Genomic DNA, 17,481 nt, shown 5'->3' on the forward strand with positions numbered 1-17,481 from the left:
AGGTGTTTTGCTGCTCCTATTTTTAATGAATTATATACAAGGAAGGCTTCACCCACTCCTGTGTCTTCTCATCTGTTTAATTTTTTGATACGCATTAACTGTTGCAAAGCTGGACTATTTTAAAGTTTTTATACCTGGAAAACACTGCATTTTTCCTACACTGGGTACAAAAATATCTCACATTTTATTTTGACACTAAGTGAGTGCAGAGGAATAATTGAGACAGCATATTTTAGTACTGAATAGCTGCTTGGATACTATGTGTAGACTTATGTGACATGTAATTTTGTCTGTTTCATATTATAACCAGAGAAAGGCATCTTTCTGATGATGGAAAATAGTTTTAAAGGTTGTCTATACACAAGGATCATGGTTAGTACTAGACTTACATAACTTTATCTTTCTAATCATGCAGTAAATAATGCCCGCTTAAGCATCAAGGTATTTGGGACAGGTGTCTATACCCTGCCAGCTCCGGAGAAAAGACAGGAAATAGCCCTGTGCTGGGAGCCACTTAAACATACACAGCTTTGACTGTCACATTCTGCCAATTTGAAACTGCCAATGAACCATCTTTTGGGACGTAAAAGTAGAAAACAGATGTAAATCAGGAACTTGCAGCATTCGTGTTGAGAAAGTTCAAACACAAGATTTAAAGATCCTAGCAGGCAGGACCAGTAACCTCTAAGCCATAATGCCTCACATGATTTTTGTGTAATTTCACAAATATATGTAAAAAGAAAACATTTAAAATGTGACAACACACATTATTATATGATCCAAATTGCTTGGAAATGTGTAGTTAATTGAAAAAGTCTGTTTTACACATCATGGCTTGTCTGAAAGATTATCATTTTTTCTAATATTTAATACTGTTTACATTTTCATCCATCCATCCATTATCCAACCCGCTATATCCTAACTACAGGGTCACGGGGGTCTGCTGGAGCCAATCCCAGCCAACACAGGGTGCAAGGCAGGAAACAAACCCCGGGCAGGGCGCCAGCCCACCGCAGACATTTTCATATGTAACATTAGAATTTCAATAGTTTTGCCCATCTTGGTTTTGTCTTCTTCTTAGAAGTGGAACCATTTGTTGGGTTTGAATTTAAATCAGTTGTTGCAAATCTATCCATTAATTTTTTTAGCTCAGCTTAATTTACTTCACTGGGGATTATAGAGGAGCTCAAGGTGGACTATCTAAGCATGAAAGGCAAAATCTTATCCAGGGTGGCATACGGTCTTTTCAGTAACACCTATCAATATTAAATATTAAAATAATAAATGTATCCATTTTTTGAAAGATTACGAGTATTAAGTATTTCAGTTTTGCAGATGACCGATTAAAGTACTTCTTATTGATTTCATTGTTTAATTTCAAGTGGGTTTTCTACTTATCTTATAATGTGTGATGCGATCATCAATCATAAGTCTGCACTTAAGCTAATAAAGAAAAAATAATGAATGATTTTAGTTAAATATTTAAAACGTTACGTTATGATTTAAAGCTTCTGAAATGAAAACAGATTTTCAAAGTCAAACTTTAGTGACCCAGAGCAAATTGTTCTGTAGCTCAGTATAAACACTAGGAAAGCATTGGCGCTCATATACTTTGCATAAGTTGATTAGGTAAGTCTTTATATCCATTTCAATGTAGTTCACCCTTAAATTGACTTCTTTTTAAGCAGTTCTATATACTTTTTAAACATCCAAAACATTATAGTTTAAAAATTTGCAACTCTTACATTTTTTTATTTTTTAACAATTTGAACCTGGTACATTAAACTAAAGCAGGTGAAATAGTATTGCAGTGGTTAGTGCTTTACTGGTTAGTAGTTAGTGTTTCCTCGGTTTATATAAAAAAATGCTTTAAAGATAAATAGTTTTCATAGAATCATAAATGTATAATCTCTCCTAGATGTAACATCTTGTATAGATAATATTGGTCCTAGAATTGAGCTTTAGAATCCCACATTTAGTTTAAGAAGAAATGAAAGTATACCTACAATTAGCATAATAAATATCACTATCCTGCATATCAGTATGTTCTTAAATCTAATTAAAGTTTTACTGATGGCTATGAAAAAGGCAAAATGTTCATAATTTAAATTCCATTTGCAAAAACTGATTTTCTTAGGAACATCATGTCAAATCGGGGTCATAATTTGTTTTGTTGGGTAAAAGTATAACAACATGAGTGAAAGCCATATTTATCTATCCATTTATTACACTGTTCCTGCTAAAACCAATCCCCCCAGTGCTAGAGAAAATCCCAGCAGCACTTGTCACAAAATAGTAACCAACCCTAGTCAGTGAATCAGTCCATCACAAGCTTCAGTCACTTGTACATACTGTACATTCAGTGGCCAGATTATTACCTATATCTACTGTATCTAGTAGTGGTTAGAACCGTCTTTCACCTCCAGAATATCCTGAATACGTGAAGGTATGGATTCTTCATGGTGGAAACATTCCTTGTAGTTTTTTTGGACAGTTAAGACTTGAAAACATCTTGTACTTAATGGGAAAATATTTGTCTACACAGTCATTCTTTGAATCTCCCATCCCACATTGTCCCCAAGATGCTCCATTGTTATGAGATCTGAGGACTGTACAGACCATTGGAGTAAGCCTGTAATCACTGTCTATTTGTGGAAGGGGCTGAAGAGTTATGTGCTTTGTAACCTGGAGCATTATCCTACAGGAGTTATTTGTTCGAAAAGGATACATTGTGTCATAAAAGGATGCACATGGTCATTAATAATGCCTAGGTATGTTGTAATATTTAAATGACACTCACTATTAAGAAATCTACTGTGTGCCATGAAAGCCTATATTATTGGTACAAGACAGAATGGATATATGGATTAATGCAGTGTAGCCACTGAATGAGTAAGCAACATAGGGAAGGCAGTCTTGTAACAACTTTGTTAAGATATATTTGACCATTTTTTTCAATTTTTGACTGAGATTTTAGTGATCAATCTTTAAATATCTTTCAGCAAATAAACAAAAAATATAATTTTTTTTTTCAAAAGATATAATTTATTGAATTTCATTACCCTAATTTCACGTTTGAAGCTGACATTCTCAACTTTCAATCACAAACAAGTTATGAAAGTAATCTATCAAATCTGTATTAATAACATTAGCAGGGACTTTACCTGAGGGAAAAAAAATGTAAATCTGATTTCTTTTGGATCATTTAAGCTATTGTCTTCCACATACACTGACATAAATATATACTATCTTTTATAGATTGTGTGTATGTGTGTATATATATATATATATATATATATTTTTTTTTTTTTTAAATTTAGAAAAATAATAAGAAGAAAGTAAAGAATTTGGGTTTTTCTTACTGTATATTAACCACACAGTGCTTGTTTGAAAAACATTTAATTTTGTAGCATAATAAGCACAAAGTTATTTTACCTATATCTGAATAACAGTATTTAACATACTGATGATTTATGTTATAGTACATTTTTTTAAGAGATGAATAAATTGAATATCCCGCAGGAATGAAGAAATTAACATTTCAGTTTGACAGGCTGTGTTTGCCTTTGAAAAAATGCTTAAGTGTATTATCAATTATGATCTTCATACATCTTTACCATTTTAAAGGAGTATATTGTTAAAATAGTTCTCTGTGAATATAACTGTACTTTTTAAATTTTAGAGTGTTGTAAAGGGACTGCTTAAATTATGCATAAACTCAGGTTTTTAAGTCCTTTCCATGAGGTAGCTACAGTTGGTATAATAAATAAGGCTGCCAGCCAAAGCACTTTGAGTATAATTAACTGCTCATGAGAATGCTAGCAGTATGAACTACCATGGAAGCACTTGTAATATATTCTATGTAGTTTTAAAATGAAAGTATAATGGCACAGTAGGCCTGGTCACTGTATTTTTGAAGTTTATATTTTCACTTTGTGTCCTTCCACTTACATTATCAAACACTAGCATATTAGATCAACTAACGACTCCAAGTTGGACCTCCATGAGTGCTTTTGCAAATATGTCCAGTAATTCACTGGCACGCCATCCAGAGTTGGTTCCTACCTTATGCTTAGTGCTAAACAGTTAGATTACATCTCCCAGTAAGCTTATAATTGGATTAAGACTGTTTATACAATGAATAAATGAATCCGATTACATTCCTTATGTCAGTGCTTCTCATGTGCATTCATTGGAAATCCCTGTGGTCATAATTTTTGTTCCATGAGCTTCACAATTAGTGAGTCATTTTACCTGTAAATGATCTCATTGTTTAATTATCTGGTTTTTTTTTCTTCTCTGATTGTGCCTTCAGAAAACTGCAATACTGTGAAATTTACAGTGAATTTATTGGAACTTTAGAAATATTTGTATTTTTGGTATTGCTATAAATGCTTAACTCCCGTTTGTTATTTACCCATTTATTGGCATTTTCCCTGTGGTGTTTGCTCCCTTACTTGTATCATAATGATGAAAAATAATGGAAGAGTGAAGAAGACATAGGGACAAATGACACTGAATACTGAAAAGCTGGAACTTTTTCACTGTGTTACCCACTAGTGTGCTAGGACACCTGGGAAATATGGAATTAAAAGCATGATGATGCTACTATGCTATTAAATCCTGTATAAAACAGTTACCTCTGTGTAAGATTTATTAATGCTTGCTAGATTCCAGTAAAAAATTAGCAAGTCCAGTTTCGTAATTGATGGATTGTTATGGAAACATTACAACTGGTAAATCATTCATATCCTGCTTGCTTAAAGCAGGAGTCCAATCAAAAGAACTAGATTGGTTGGAATAAACCTGCTGCCACAGTGAGCCTCCAAGGCTGAATTGGAGGTCCATTGCCTTATGTGATATTGACAAGAAGGACTTGATAACATAGTGGCCTAGCAGTTAGGAGGCTGGTGCACATTTTAATCTGTTGTTTGACTTTGATAGCACAGATTACGCTAATTACATCGAGGTTTATCTGATGACGTGCTTGTATTGTTATGTTGAATTATTATTAACTGTAATAACTGTCAGGGATTATTGCATTAATAATAATATATTTTTCCTAAACTTTTTCATCTTTAAATAAAAGTTGAAACGCCCCTTTTCTGGCAGATATTCAGAATTGTTTGTCTGATATATTAACTTTTCATGATAATCTACAGAGGTTAAGAAGGTATCAAATCATCATTTGGTTTTATTGCAACAAGAAATGTTTTACTCTGACATGCATAGTCTAAAATATCATTTATCTTAATAAAAAAATTAAAGTTTATTTACAAAAAAGGTAAACATAAGTTAAAAAGGAAAAAGTAAAAGTCAATGTTTCATTATTTTTTGTAAAAACGCAGTTTTCAACACAGCTATACAATCAGAGTAAAATAAAAAAGTTGGTTTACTTAACAGATAGTAGACATTTGCATATAATCTGCAGCTTTCTAGTACTATGATTTTTGAAATGTGCATTACCTGCAGTAAATCTTTATGGATGCCCATGACTAATACAGATCATTTTCAAAAGCTGTGCTGTGAAATGTAACTTACAATGTTTCATTTTCAAAACATTGGCCATTTTTCTTTTATTGTCGAATGAAAGAAAGACCAATTGGGGATTTTAATATTTACTTGCTGTGGTAATATTCTCATACACACACTATTCCACAGACTGAGAAAAATATCCTACTATCTGTTTTAAGCAAAATACAGGTCTATTACATAGTTGTGAGTGGCTGGCCCTGTCCCTACAGCATCCCAGGATGGTGCCAGTCTATCAGAAAGCAATAATTTTCACACCATTTTAGTCATCAGTTAATTTAACTTGAATATCTGTGGGATGCAAGAGGGAAAAAAATTTACAGAAACAAGAAGAGAACAAGCTCATTACAAACAATTACCAAGATGGAAATCAAACCGAGGAACTATAACTGAAACACCCTAGTAACAATACTACCGTATCTCTTGGAATATTCTTTTTAAAAACATGAATATGCTGTAATAATAATACCTTGTCAGTTGTTGTGTCAAGTATCCTATAACTTAAATTGATTCTTATTGTTCTTATAGCAATACTTTAAACCAGTAGCAGGTGTAATTGTATTTAAGTAACCTGTGTCTTTTCAGTTACTTTATGCTATGGGCTTGTCTTGGTAGGCCCAGTTCAATTATATAATCTTTGATTTTATTTATTGATTTTAGTACTAAAGAATTTTTGCGTCATTGTGGCTCTTTTGTCACATATCAGTTATATTTGTTTTTGTTCCTGGTATACATATGTAGCTGTTTTTTTATTTTTTTTAATTTAGACCTTAGCAAGTGAAATGTAATGAAAAGTAACCAATTTAAGGAAATAAAACTGTTATGTTGGATCTCATTTATGGAAGCATGGTTTATCTTTATTTTACAAGAGAAAAAAAAAAATTTGGTTTAAATAATACAAAACAGCAAGAGTTGCATTGTTTGTAACATAATTGAATTTAACCTGAATCATTGTTTTCTTTTTAAATAAAATTGCAGTACCATTCTTTTTTATGTACATTATTATCATTCATTTATCTTATCTAACATAAATGTAGCTGTCAGTACAAAAAAACCTAACTATATAAAAAAAAAATCTTTTAACTCCCTGACAAGTATGTTGTCACTGAATGACAGAGGAGCACCTTTCATTCTACGTGTGTAAAATGGCTCACAAATTAATGTTTACTTGTTTTTGAGTAAAGTGTATACCTGTACCAAAAGTCAAATCACCTTTTCAGTATCATTTTGAACTGAGATTCCACTTCTTCTTTAGGCAGCTGACCAAACAGTCATATCTATCACCCCTTAGTTAAGCCATTCATTTTCTGTAACCAGCATAAACCAGTGTGAGTTAAGAATGGAGGTTCAGGCCTGACTCTGTGCTGGCAGAAGAGAACACAAGACAGCACTTAAATACTAACCTACTAATTCAGGTACACATACAGTACACGATCACAACACACCTTTACACTCTTCAGTAGTTTAGTGACCCCAGTAAACTTCACAGCTTGAATTTGGAAGGAAACTTGTATGTATCCATCTGAATCTGGAGCCTTTGCAGTGTACCTGCTTCTAGTCATTCTTTCATTACACCATACAAGCCGCGGTAGCTGATGTAAAACGATCAGACACAGCATATAGAAAGGCACATCCTGTAAATCAAATGATCTGTATTAGCTGATTATCTAAATATATGCAGTGTTCCAGTATGGAAGGTTTCTTCTTTACTGCTTTGTAAACACATAATTTTGTTGTAGCACAAAAATTAAGTTTTAAGAAACATTTTTAAAAGATTACAAGGCAAACATATTTTAATTGGGTTACTTACCTTGAACTTTTGTCAGTACATTCCAAGCATCCGTTTTTCATCATTGACAGATGTAATGTATTTTCCTCTTTCATGTATTAATTGCTGTATAGTATTTTAATTTTTATACTGTACAGTATATTTTGGTTTATAGCATTTTAGTTTAATTACTTTAAAGTAGGGCTGCCTTATAGTGAGCCTGAGCAAGTACTTTAACCTGCTGTAAAAAATGAATACAGCCATTGTACTGTATGTAGAATAAATTACTTGAAACCTGTTCATTCTTGCTATATTAGTGAATGTTATTTCCAGCTGCAGTACCTTCATAAACTGTAGAATAAGACACTTGAAGCATGTTAATTCTTGCTATATTAGGGAATCTTACTTTAAACTGCAGCACCTTGATAAACTGTGTAAAATAATATAAAAAGGAAATCTACTAAACAGTGTAAAGTGGATTATAAGTAGCATTTCATTTTCTTTTTGTTGCAGGATTACAGACCAGAGATATGAAAAAGTTCCACATTTTCTTTTTGGAGATTTTAATTTTAGGTTGGATTCTAAAGATGTTGTGGCGGTAAGTATCTCTGTGTTTCCATGCATTTGCAAGATGAACAACTGACCATAAAGTGAACAAGTGGTCCAAAATCTACACAGTGTTAGAATAACCCTGCGTGATTATGTGCAGAATGTCTTTGGGGCTGCTAACCACTCCTTGATTTTACTTACTTGAACAATTATTTTTCAGAATTTGCACAAGGATAGCACACAAGGTGCTAGAAGAAAAGCTGGCAACATATGGTTGCTTCCACTCTAGTAGTTATCTGATAGAACGTCTTTTGTGTGGCTAGTAAAGTACACACAGTTTTAATTAGCAGGTAGGTGCACCTGTTAATCAAGCAGTGGTCAGCAAACAATCACCAATGTCTAAATTAAAAAAAACATGTCTTTAGTTTAACTTGTTCATGCTAACCTGAAATGATGAATATTTCAGTGTTTCCATAGTTATTTAAGTGAACACATGAGTAAAAGTAAAGTGCAAGCAAAATACCTGCCATGTAAATCTGAAGCATTTTAGATGTTGATGTACTTTTTAAGCTTACGGCCTTGCTCAGAGAGCACACATAGGGTTATACTTTTTACAAGATAACTTATTGCCCCTGATTCTGTATTTCAACTCTGCCCAGTATAAAAGCCTTTGGTGATCACAAGGAGAATATAGAAAACTTGACGCTACCGGACACATTTGAATTCTGTGGATCCATCCATCCGATTTTTACTTGCTTATCCAGTTCAAGTGACAATGGCCAAAATAACTGTGTCTGGTAAATCCCACTCTTCAGGATACTCATTTGTATTAGTCCTCTTTTAAAAATGAACTATCAATAGTAATATTCTGTCCTGTAAATCGTAGAGATGTTGTTTTAGTAAATGTTTTTTTTTCTTTATTTTGCCTGAGCATATGGAAATAGATAGATAGATAGATAGATAGATAGATAGATAGATAGATAGATAGATAGATAGATAGATAGATAGATAGATAGATAGATAGATAGATAGATAGATAGATAGATACTTTATTAATCCCAATGGGAAATTCACAAAGGTGGCAAAGGTCAGATGGCTAGTATGTACATTGCAAAAGAGCAAAACATTTAATCACCCTGAAATTGTCCCTTATCTTATAAATTCTTAGCAGCCTTGTATTTGTTGCTTTGTCACTTTAAGGAGCTAATCAGTGCCAAGCACAGGCTCTGGTGGCAGGATTTAAGTGGCTTTGCCTTTGTCATTGAGCTGCTAATGTGGATTTCAGACTCATCATTTACACCCTCATTATCATCCCAGCTGTGTTTGTCCACTAAGTGCATTGTTTTGTCTTCTTTTCCCAAGGTAAAAAGGGGAATGTTGATTTCTTTTCAGATGTATCAAAAGCAATTATATTAGAAAGGCAGTGTTGTTAAGAGTATCCTTTAGAGCAGAAATTCAGAACAGCTTAGCACAGCAAATATCAAATATAACCCATTTTCCTGCCATCAAACTACCAGTAGATACTGTATATTTAACTTTTTTTATTAAAAAAAACTTTACATTACATTCTTCATTTATTACAAATCTTTCTAAATGTGGCATTCAACCTGTAACTAGTGCCTTTTGTTATGTTCATTTAACTCCTCTTTAAAAATATAAGGTCAATAAGGAATCCAAAGAAAGTCAAATTACCTTCTTTGTAAATTAAACAAAAAGAGCCTGATTGCCATAGTTCATTCATGACTAGTCAGAAGTCCATTTTATGCTACAGAGCACTTCTTTCTTCCTAATATGGAGCAAAGCATATCCTTAGCAAAAATACCTAAAAAGAAAATAATGCTGCTTATTAAGCAACAAATGATGTCCAGGTTGTCCCATTAGGGGGCAACTTGTGGTGACATAGCCCTTTAAAGACAATTTAAAGTTTAGGTGTTTAAGGAAGTCAGGAGTCACTAAAAATAGTTTAAACTGGCATCCCTGTTGAAAAATAGGGTCAGCTCTTACACTAGAATAACTATGGTGCCTTATTCTGTTGTAAAGGCTACTAAACAGAGAGGAAAGTAGTGGGATCAAGTGGAGAGGGAGAAGTGGTTGTAATAAAGGGAAAGAGAGGGGATGAGAAAATGAGTACTTGGTACTACCATGGTAAGCAAATGAAAGAACCCCACTACCTTATAGGCAGGGGACAATATACTGTATGTTTAGACCAGGAATGTTTGCCAGTTGTATTATTTTGCTGTCATTGTATGTTATGTTGATTTCTTCTTTACATTATTGCTTCAGTACTAGGGTGTTGTACCGTGTTAGCCATTATGAATGTAGAGAAAAGCCAAGCAAAATGACACCTTTTATTGGCTAACTAGAAAGATTACAATATGCAAGCTTTCGAGGCAACTCTTGCCTGAAGAAGGGGCCTGAGTTGCCTCGAAAGCTTGCATATTGTAATCTTTCTAGTTAGCCAATAAAAGGTGTCATTATTGCTTCATAAATTTACCATTGTTAGCCTCCTTTATATTATTCCAGGTAAAAGGGTCATCATACTAGTGCCACCTATCTGTGCTTTTTGACTGATGATCAGTATGCATGCATTCATTACATGTCAGCTTTCATATGGTATAACATAAATGAGTTCTAATAGCATAGCTTGATATTCTTAGAATGTTTTAACCAAAATTAACAGTAAGTGGTATAGAACAAGTAAAATGTGATATTTCATTTTACAATTATGCTTACATTACACTTTATGTTGTAGAAAAATACAGCAAAATCCATCAGTTTTTAAATCTGCTTAATTGTGAATAATGGGGGTTAGATGATATCTGGACAGCATTAGGGGTGTGGTAGTAACCAGTCCTGTTTGGGATGCCAAAGCATTGTAGGGCATAATCATTTCCACATACTCACTCTGATTGAGCCCATTTAGTTTTGACAATTAACCTGCTTTTCTTTGGAATGTTGTGTAAAACCCTTTCTGGCACAGAGAACAAGAGCAAACATCACACAGGCAGAGCTTAGGCTGCTTCTGGAGCTGTGGAGCAGCAACTGTAACCACTGTGCTACTGTGTCTGCCCTACACGGACATCAGAAAAAGTGAAATAACAGAAAATGTTATCAGACTAGATGTTGATCTCAGATTAATTCAGTTTCTGCTTAGTCATGAGTTCACCAATCTATTCATCAACTGAGCCTACTTAAACCAGTTTTACAGTTAAATAAGATGCATTTAGTCTATTCAATAGCTGCACAGTAAATATGAGAAAATAATAAATAAAGGCTCAAAAATCAGAATTTTGATAATTCTAGTCATCTTCTTATTTCAAGGATCAAAGTCATTTCAATGTTGTTTAATTACTGTACTTCTTCTTAATATTAACAACAAATCTGACATGATATTCGCATACCTGCTTGATCCAGTTCAGAATTCAGAAACAGCTCTGAACAGGGTGCCATCCCATCTCTGTTATTGAACTACAGTATTATTGCTAAATATCCAAAATGTTCTCCATTTAGCCATTCATCAGTATAAAGAAGCTGAAATTGCAGAACACTTGCAGTATATTGTAAAGGATTTTTACATTAATAAGGATGCATAAGCTAATGTGAAGGTAGACTTTTCTGGTGTCCACTGTTACCAAACTACTGTCTATCCTTTCCACTAGGCTGCACTGTTTCACTGGACTCCTGTGAAGAGTAGTCTTTTCTTTTAAAAACTAAAGAAAATTGTGTTCAGTATAGCATGCTTAGGATAAGGAGTAAAACACAGAAATACATAAAAGAGTATAAAACATGCTTGTGTATGTGCAAAATTGCAAAATTATGTATTTTTAAATGATTTTTTAAATATCTGAAACATAATTCAAAAGTCAGATTTCCTTTAATTTGTTTAATACTAAGCATCAAAGCTGTTCAGGATAATACTCACGAGAGCAAGCCAAAAAAAAAATTGCTGTGGATTTTTTTAGTATTTAAGTAATTGGCTTTTAGTATGATATACATTTCAGAAACAGCAAGACATCTATATAAGGTTATTGCTTTCCAAAAATATATCAGTTTTTATAGTAAATGTATATCTCACAATAATTTTAATGCTTCATTTCATATCATATTCTGTTTATCATTTACTGTTTTATGTTCTTCCTACCCAGGGTCAAGTAAAACCAGAGTCTATCACACCAGCAGCAGGTACAAAGCAGGAAACTGTCCATTGTGGACTCATATCCATACTCACTCATGTCTGGTCAAGTTAGGCTTACCAGTCAACAATCCCAAACTATTTTTTAAATATAAATAATTTTTTTGCAATACATTTTAAAACATTTTAAAAATATGTAATCAGTCATAACAGTTTTCTCTCCATGTAATTTCAAATGATCTCTTTCTTAAGAATTAAATAAGAGTAATTTCTTAAGCATTTTATTCATTTTATTAGACTGCACAATTCTTTGATGTGACAGGTTCACCATCTGGACTGCTGAATTTTGTGTGAACTATAGCTTAGGACGAAGAACATTCAAATGGTTAAGTGTGGTTCCTTGAAATGCACATATTTCCTTCTGTGACTGAAGGAAACAGGATAACATCTTACCTTTTGTAAAACAAAGGTCGTGACCTTCCCTGCCATACATGTAGATGACTACCTGTTGATTTCAGTTTGACTCTCCTGTAGCTGCCATTTGGTTCTTTTAGAATGCAAAGGTGTCTTTTGCTTCACATAGTTCAGACAGATGGCCATGGTAGATCCTGACAAGAGGAAAAGTTTACTAAGACCATAGGATTCTAGCGCAAAATATCCCTGGATAGAGAAAATAATATTTTTTGTTTAATTCATCTATATTTCATTAATTATTCTTTTTCATTAATGCAAGTGAAAGTTTTTGAAAATCTCTTAAAGAATAAATATATATATATATATATATATATATATATATATATATATATATATATATATATATATATATATTATGTAATATAACACATAATTGTATATACAGTTTAGTGTTTCTATCATAGAAAACAGACTGTAAAACTAATATCTTAATCTAGTGATGTACAACATATATTTTTCTAGACCTGCTTGTAAAAGTATACTATAACTGTTTTAGTTTAAATTATTTGCCTAACCTTAAAAAAACTTTATTAACCAGTTTTTCACTTAATTACTTAACTATATTTCACAAAGCCAGTAGCATATTTAGTCAATGGTCTTTTATAATTTTTAAATAAAAACAAAATCAAGAAAATAAGTGTTAAGCATTTTGAAGTTTAGATTTTAGGTATTTCACTTACACTAATTTAGCATGCTTGCGTTAATATATTAATTTTCAATGTCATATGTTTCTTTCTGACCCACACAAGTATTAATTTGGGTCAGACAGGTGCAGAATTCTTCACATACTTTTACAAGGAGGTCAGTAACCAAAGGCTATCTCTATCCTGAGAGTTGGTTGGACAATTAATTGCAGTAGACAGGAAGAATTGACTACAACTGACCCTTATTCAAAGGGTCTTTCAAGGGGAAACAATGAGCATAGCCACGTGGATTCTGAGGGTGTCAATGAGCTCTCTTGTGGTGGTCTTGTTTTCCCGTGGAAACAGCACATTTATCAGTCAATTGAAAAAACTTTATTTTGTATAGCACATTTTAGTGAGAGCATTATCACTAAGTGCTTTACAAACATTACTACAGGTGAATCGATTCACTGTGTTTCTTGTAAGTTACATAATAAGGTTTGTAAAGTACATCAAGTTTTAAGCAACAGTTCCAAGAAAGAAAGGTTATAACAAAGGGTGAAGTTGTTTGGCAGAAGTATAAAAAAAACTACAGTATATAGATAGACAGTTTATCCTGTTCAGTTGCCTTCACTTTTAGATTTGTAAATGATTATCAACAGAAACAAAATCCTGTTGTACCTCTAGATGGTTCCTATTAACTTTTCTGAGAAGTGGGGATGACTGCCTGTCAGTATCACAAGCCTGAAATCCTTTTTATCTTCCGTATCTCTCTCTCTCTCTCTACCAACCTCTCTATCTCAGTATGTCCATTTTCCCATCAGTGAGTTTTCATCTCAACTCAATTTATGGCCCCAGACTTCTCAAATTGTAGTGAGTGATCTTTAAAAAATGCCCTGCAGTCACTTCTAGCTGTATCTGGAATCACATCTATGGTCAGGGGTGTGTCTATGAATTCTCAAGGCTACCAAGCCCCACAGTAGAAGTCCATAAGGGAGTCCATTACTCCTAAATATTTTAGGGTTAAGTTTTTAAAACAACTTTTGGGTAACTAACCTTCAAAGAGTTAAATGGTCCTTAATCTTCCACTTGTTGATGGTAAATTAGTATTTAATGATCTTGAGTGTGATAATCAGCATGTCCTGTCAGACCTCATCATCAACTTAGTTTGACTTCTCTTGTCTTCAAACCTAGTGATGTCCTGCATCAGATTGGATATGTTATGACCTACTGCCATCATTCTTTTTTTCCCTATCCCTAGCATCCTTTGTAAATTTTACTTATTTACTCCTAAATAAATCATATCTCTCTCTCTCTCTCTCTCTCTCTCTCTCTCTCTCTCTCTCTCTCTCTCTCTCTCTCTCTCTCTCTCTCTCTTCCTGGGTTAAATTTATCTATAGCTTTTTTGGAGAACCCATCACATACACGGAGCTTAATGCCCTAGCTATTCCTACCCTCTCAAAATAATTATGTTGCTACTTATCCCCATTGCCAGTGCAGGTTTTATGTTTTCTCAGAACAGGTAACAAACAATAAATGCTAAATAAATAAATAATATGCAGTAGTTTGCATGCAACATACAAGGGGTGTTCAATAATGTATCTACCTAAGTATAATGTGTTTGTGCTACATATCTGCATTTGTCACTTTAAGGCATGTCTTAGCATACCACACATGCAGTTTGAGGTCATTTCATAGCAAGCACTTGGAGACAGAGGATGGCAACACATCTACCTTTGAGTCTATGAAGAAATTAACAGATTGGGAGGATTATTCCATAATTACATTTCTTACAAAGTAAGGAAAACAACCAAAGGAAAGCCATGAGAGGTTGAATGTTGTGTATGGTGAGGTTTTGAGCCAAGCAACTTAAATGAGTTTGGGAGTTGCTTGAAGATGACCCCCATACACAAGGCATCCTTTAGAGACATCTTGAGAGGAAAGGGGCCAAAAAGTGGAGGACTTGATTATTGTTAAGCTTAATGTTAAAGTCCATGATTTAGGGATTTCAGCTGGCACAGTTTCCACATTCATTTGTCCATACTCATTTGATGATGTCAAAGATCAGTTTCCATTGATTGCTGACATCAGATCAGAAAGCATGTCACCTTGAATTCAGTCACAACAACTTGAACTGACTTTTTCTCATGTGTTGTTACTGTGGATGAAATGTGGGTTCACCACCATGAGCCTAAAACCACATGAGTCCATGCTTTAGAACCAAAAGGGATCCTCAACCCCCAAGAAATTTTGTGTGCAGCATTAAGCCAAAAAACTCATTGCGAGAGTTTTCTGGGATGAAAAGGGCGTCTTGCTGTTGGAATTTATGCCACAAAGTCAACAATCACTGGTAGAACCTGCACTTCCACAGTAAAGTCATTACATGAGGCCAATAAATAGAAGCATCATGGGAAACAGTCAGCAGGTATGTTGCTGCTTCACAACAATGCACAGTTCTACATATCCAAAAAAACTGAAGGCTGTTATTGAGGAATGTAGCATCATAGAGCTTAACCATCCATAGTACAATCCAGACTTGTCCTCAAGTCACTTCCAAAACCTGAAGAAATTTGGTTTTAATGGGTTGGGTGGAGTACCCCGATGAATCCATCTATTCTGATGGGATTACATCACTGGAGACAAAGTGAGCCAAGTGTGTTAAAGTCAAGGGGGACTACGTTGAATAGTACTTATGTGAGTTTGACCATCAGTAAATTATTAAACACCCGTCTTAATATAACAATTACAGAATATATGATATGTAATTACAAGTTGTTGTTTTTTTATTGTTGTTTTTGGTAAGGCTGTCCTCCTGGCATTGTAAGCAATCTTTGCTTCTATTTGGGAGACTGGCATCATCCCAACTGACTGGAAAACGGGACTTGTCGTCCCTATCTGGAAAAGGAAGGGTGATCGCCTGGATTGCAGCAGCTACAGGGGGATAACACTGCTCTTGGTGTCGGGTAAGGTCCTTGCTAGGGTCGTCCTCAATAGGATCCGTGATTACTTGCTCATCTACCAGCGACCGGAACAGTCTGGTTTTTACGCCTAAGAAGTCTACCATTGACCGCATCCTGGCACTGAGGGTTCTCATGGAGCGCAAACACGAATATCGGCAGAGTTTCAGTTGATCGAGCTGCCCTGTGGGACATCCTGAGGGTTCGCAGGATCCCATCGAGGTTGTTGGATATCATGGCCGGCCAGAACACTGGTACTGTGAGTGCTGTGCAGAGTGGAGGCAGGACCTCTGCGTTTTTTCCAGTTGATTCTGGGGTTCGTCAGGGGTGTGTTCTTGCTCCTACTCTGTTCAATGCTTGTATGGACTGGGTGTTGGGCAAGGTCGTGGGGTCCAGTGGCTGTGGGGGATCTGTTGGTGAAGAAAGATTCACGGATCTTGACTTTGCTGACGATGCTGTGATCTTCGCGGAGTCAATGGAGACTCTGATCGGGTTGCTCGAGAGACTGAGTGAGGAGTCTGAGTGTCTGGGCTTGCGAGTGTCCTGAATAAAAACCAAGATCCAGGCTTTTAATGACCTCTTGGGCACAGCCATCAGCAGTGTGTCTGTTTGCGGAGAAAGTGTTGAGCTTGTTGAGAGGTTTACTTACCTTGGCAGTGACAGTCTCTGGTGACTCTTCCTATGAAGTCAGTAGATGAATTGGAAGAGCATGGGGGGTCATGAGTTCAGTGGAAAGCGGTATGTGGCGCTCATGTGGTATGTGTATCTATGCAAAAGGATGAAGGTCCAAGTCTTTAGAGTCCTGGTGCTTCCTATCTTGCTATATGGTTGTGAGACATGGACGCTATCCAGGGACCTGAGACAACGACTGGACTCCTTTGGTACTGTGTCTCTCCAGAAAATCCTTGGGTACCGTTAGTTTGACTTTGTCTCGAATGAGCGGTTGCTCATGGAGTCCCGAATGAGGCACATTACCTGCATTGTGAGGGACCGTTAGTTACGGCACTACGGTCATGTGGCATGTTTCCCCAAGGGTGATCTGGCTCATAAGAAAGATCCTCATTGTTGGGGACCCTAGTGGCTGGACCAGACCAAGGGGTTGCCCACGTAACACCTGGCTGCGGCAGATAGAGGGTCATTTCCGGAGGGTGGGACTGGACCGCGTGTCTGCCTGGGGGGTTGCAATCCAGGATCCAGAGTTGTTTCGTTGTGTAGTAGGTGCGGCAACGTACTGTACTAGTGCATGCTCCCCAACTTGACTTGACTTGTTTTTATATTATGTATTACTGATTATATTACAATAGTTCTTCTTATGTTTTTTCTGTTAGAACACTCTATAACTCTCTGAATATATTGGTGTAAGTGGCAATGGTCCTGTACTCTTTCCTAGAAGGTTGAATGAAAAACAGCTGTGCTGGGTAGCTGAGGACTTCAATCATACTGTTT

At 35.1% G+C, this 17,481-nt stretch overlaps 1 protein-coding gene across 1 annotated transcript in view; it reads left to right on the forward strand.

Moving 5' to 3' along the window:
* The window catches only part of LOC114646921 (inositol polyphosphate-5-phosphatase A), a 494,778-nt gene that overhangs the window by 384,928 nt on the left and 92,369 nt on the right, over positions 1-17,481 (forward strand). The window contains exon 9 of the mRNA XM_028795326.2: positions 7,814-7,898. Coding sequence (XP_028651159.1) covers positions 7,814-7,898 — 85 coding nt within the window. The remainder of the gene's footprint in view (positions 1-7,813; positions 7,899-17,481) is intronic.

The sequence above is a fragment of the Erpetoichthys calabaricus genome, chromosome 2 (genome assembly GCF_900747795.2).
Source record: "Erpetoichthys calabaricus chromosome 2, fErpCal1.3, whole genome shotgun sequence".
NCBI classification, from domain to species: Eukaryota; Metazoa; Chordata; class Cladistia; order Polypteriformes; family Polypteridae; genus Erpetoichthys; species Erpetoichthys calabaricus.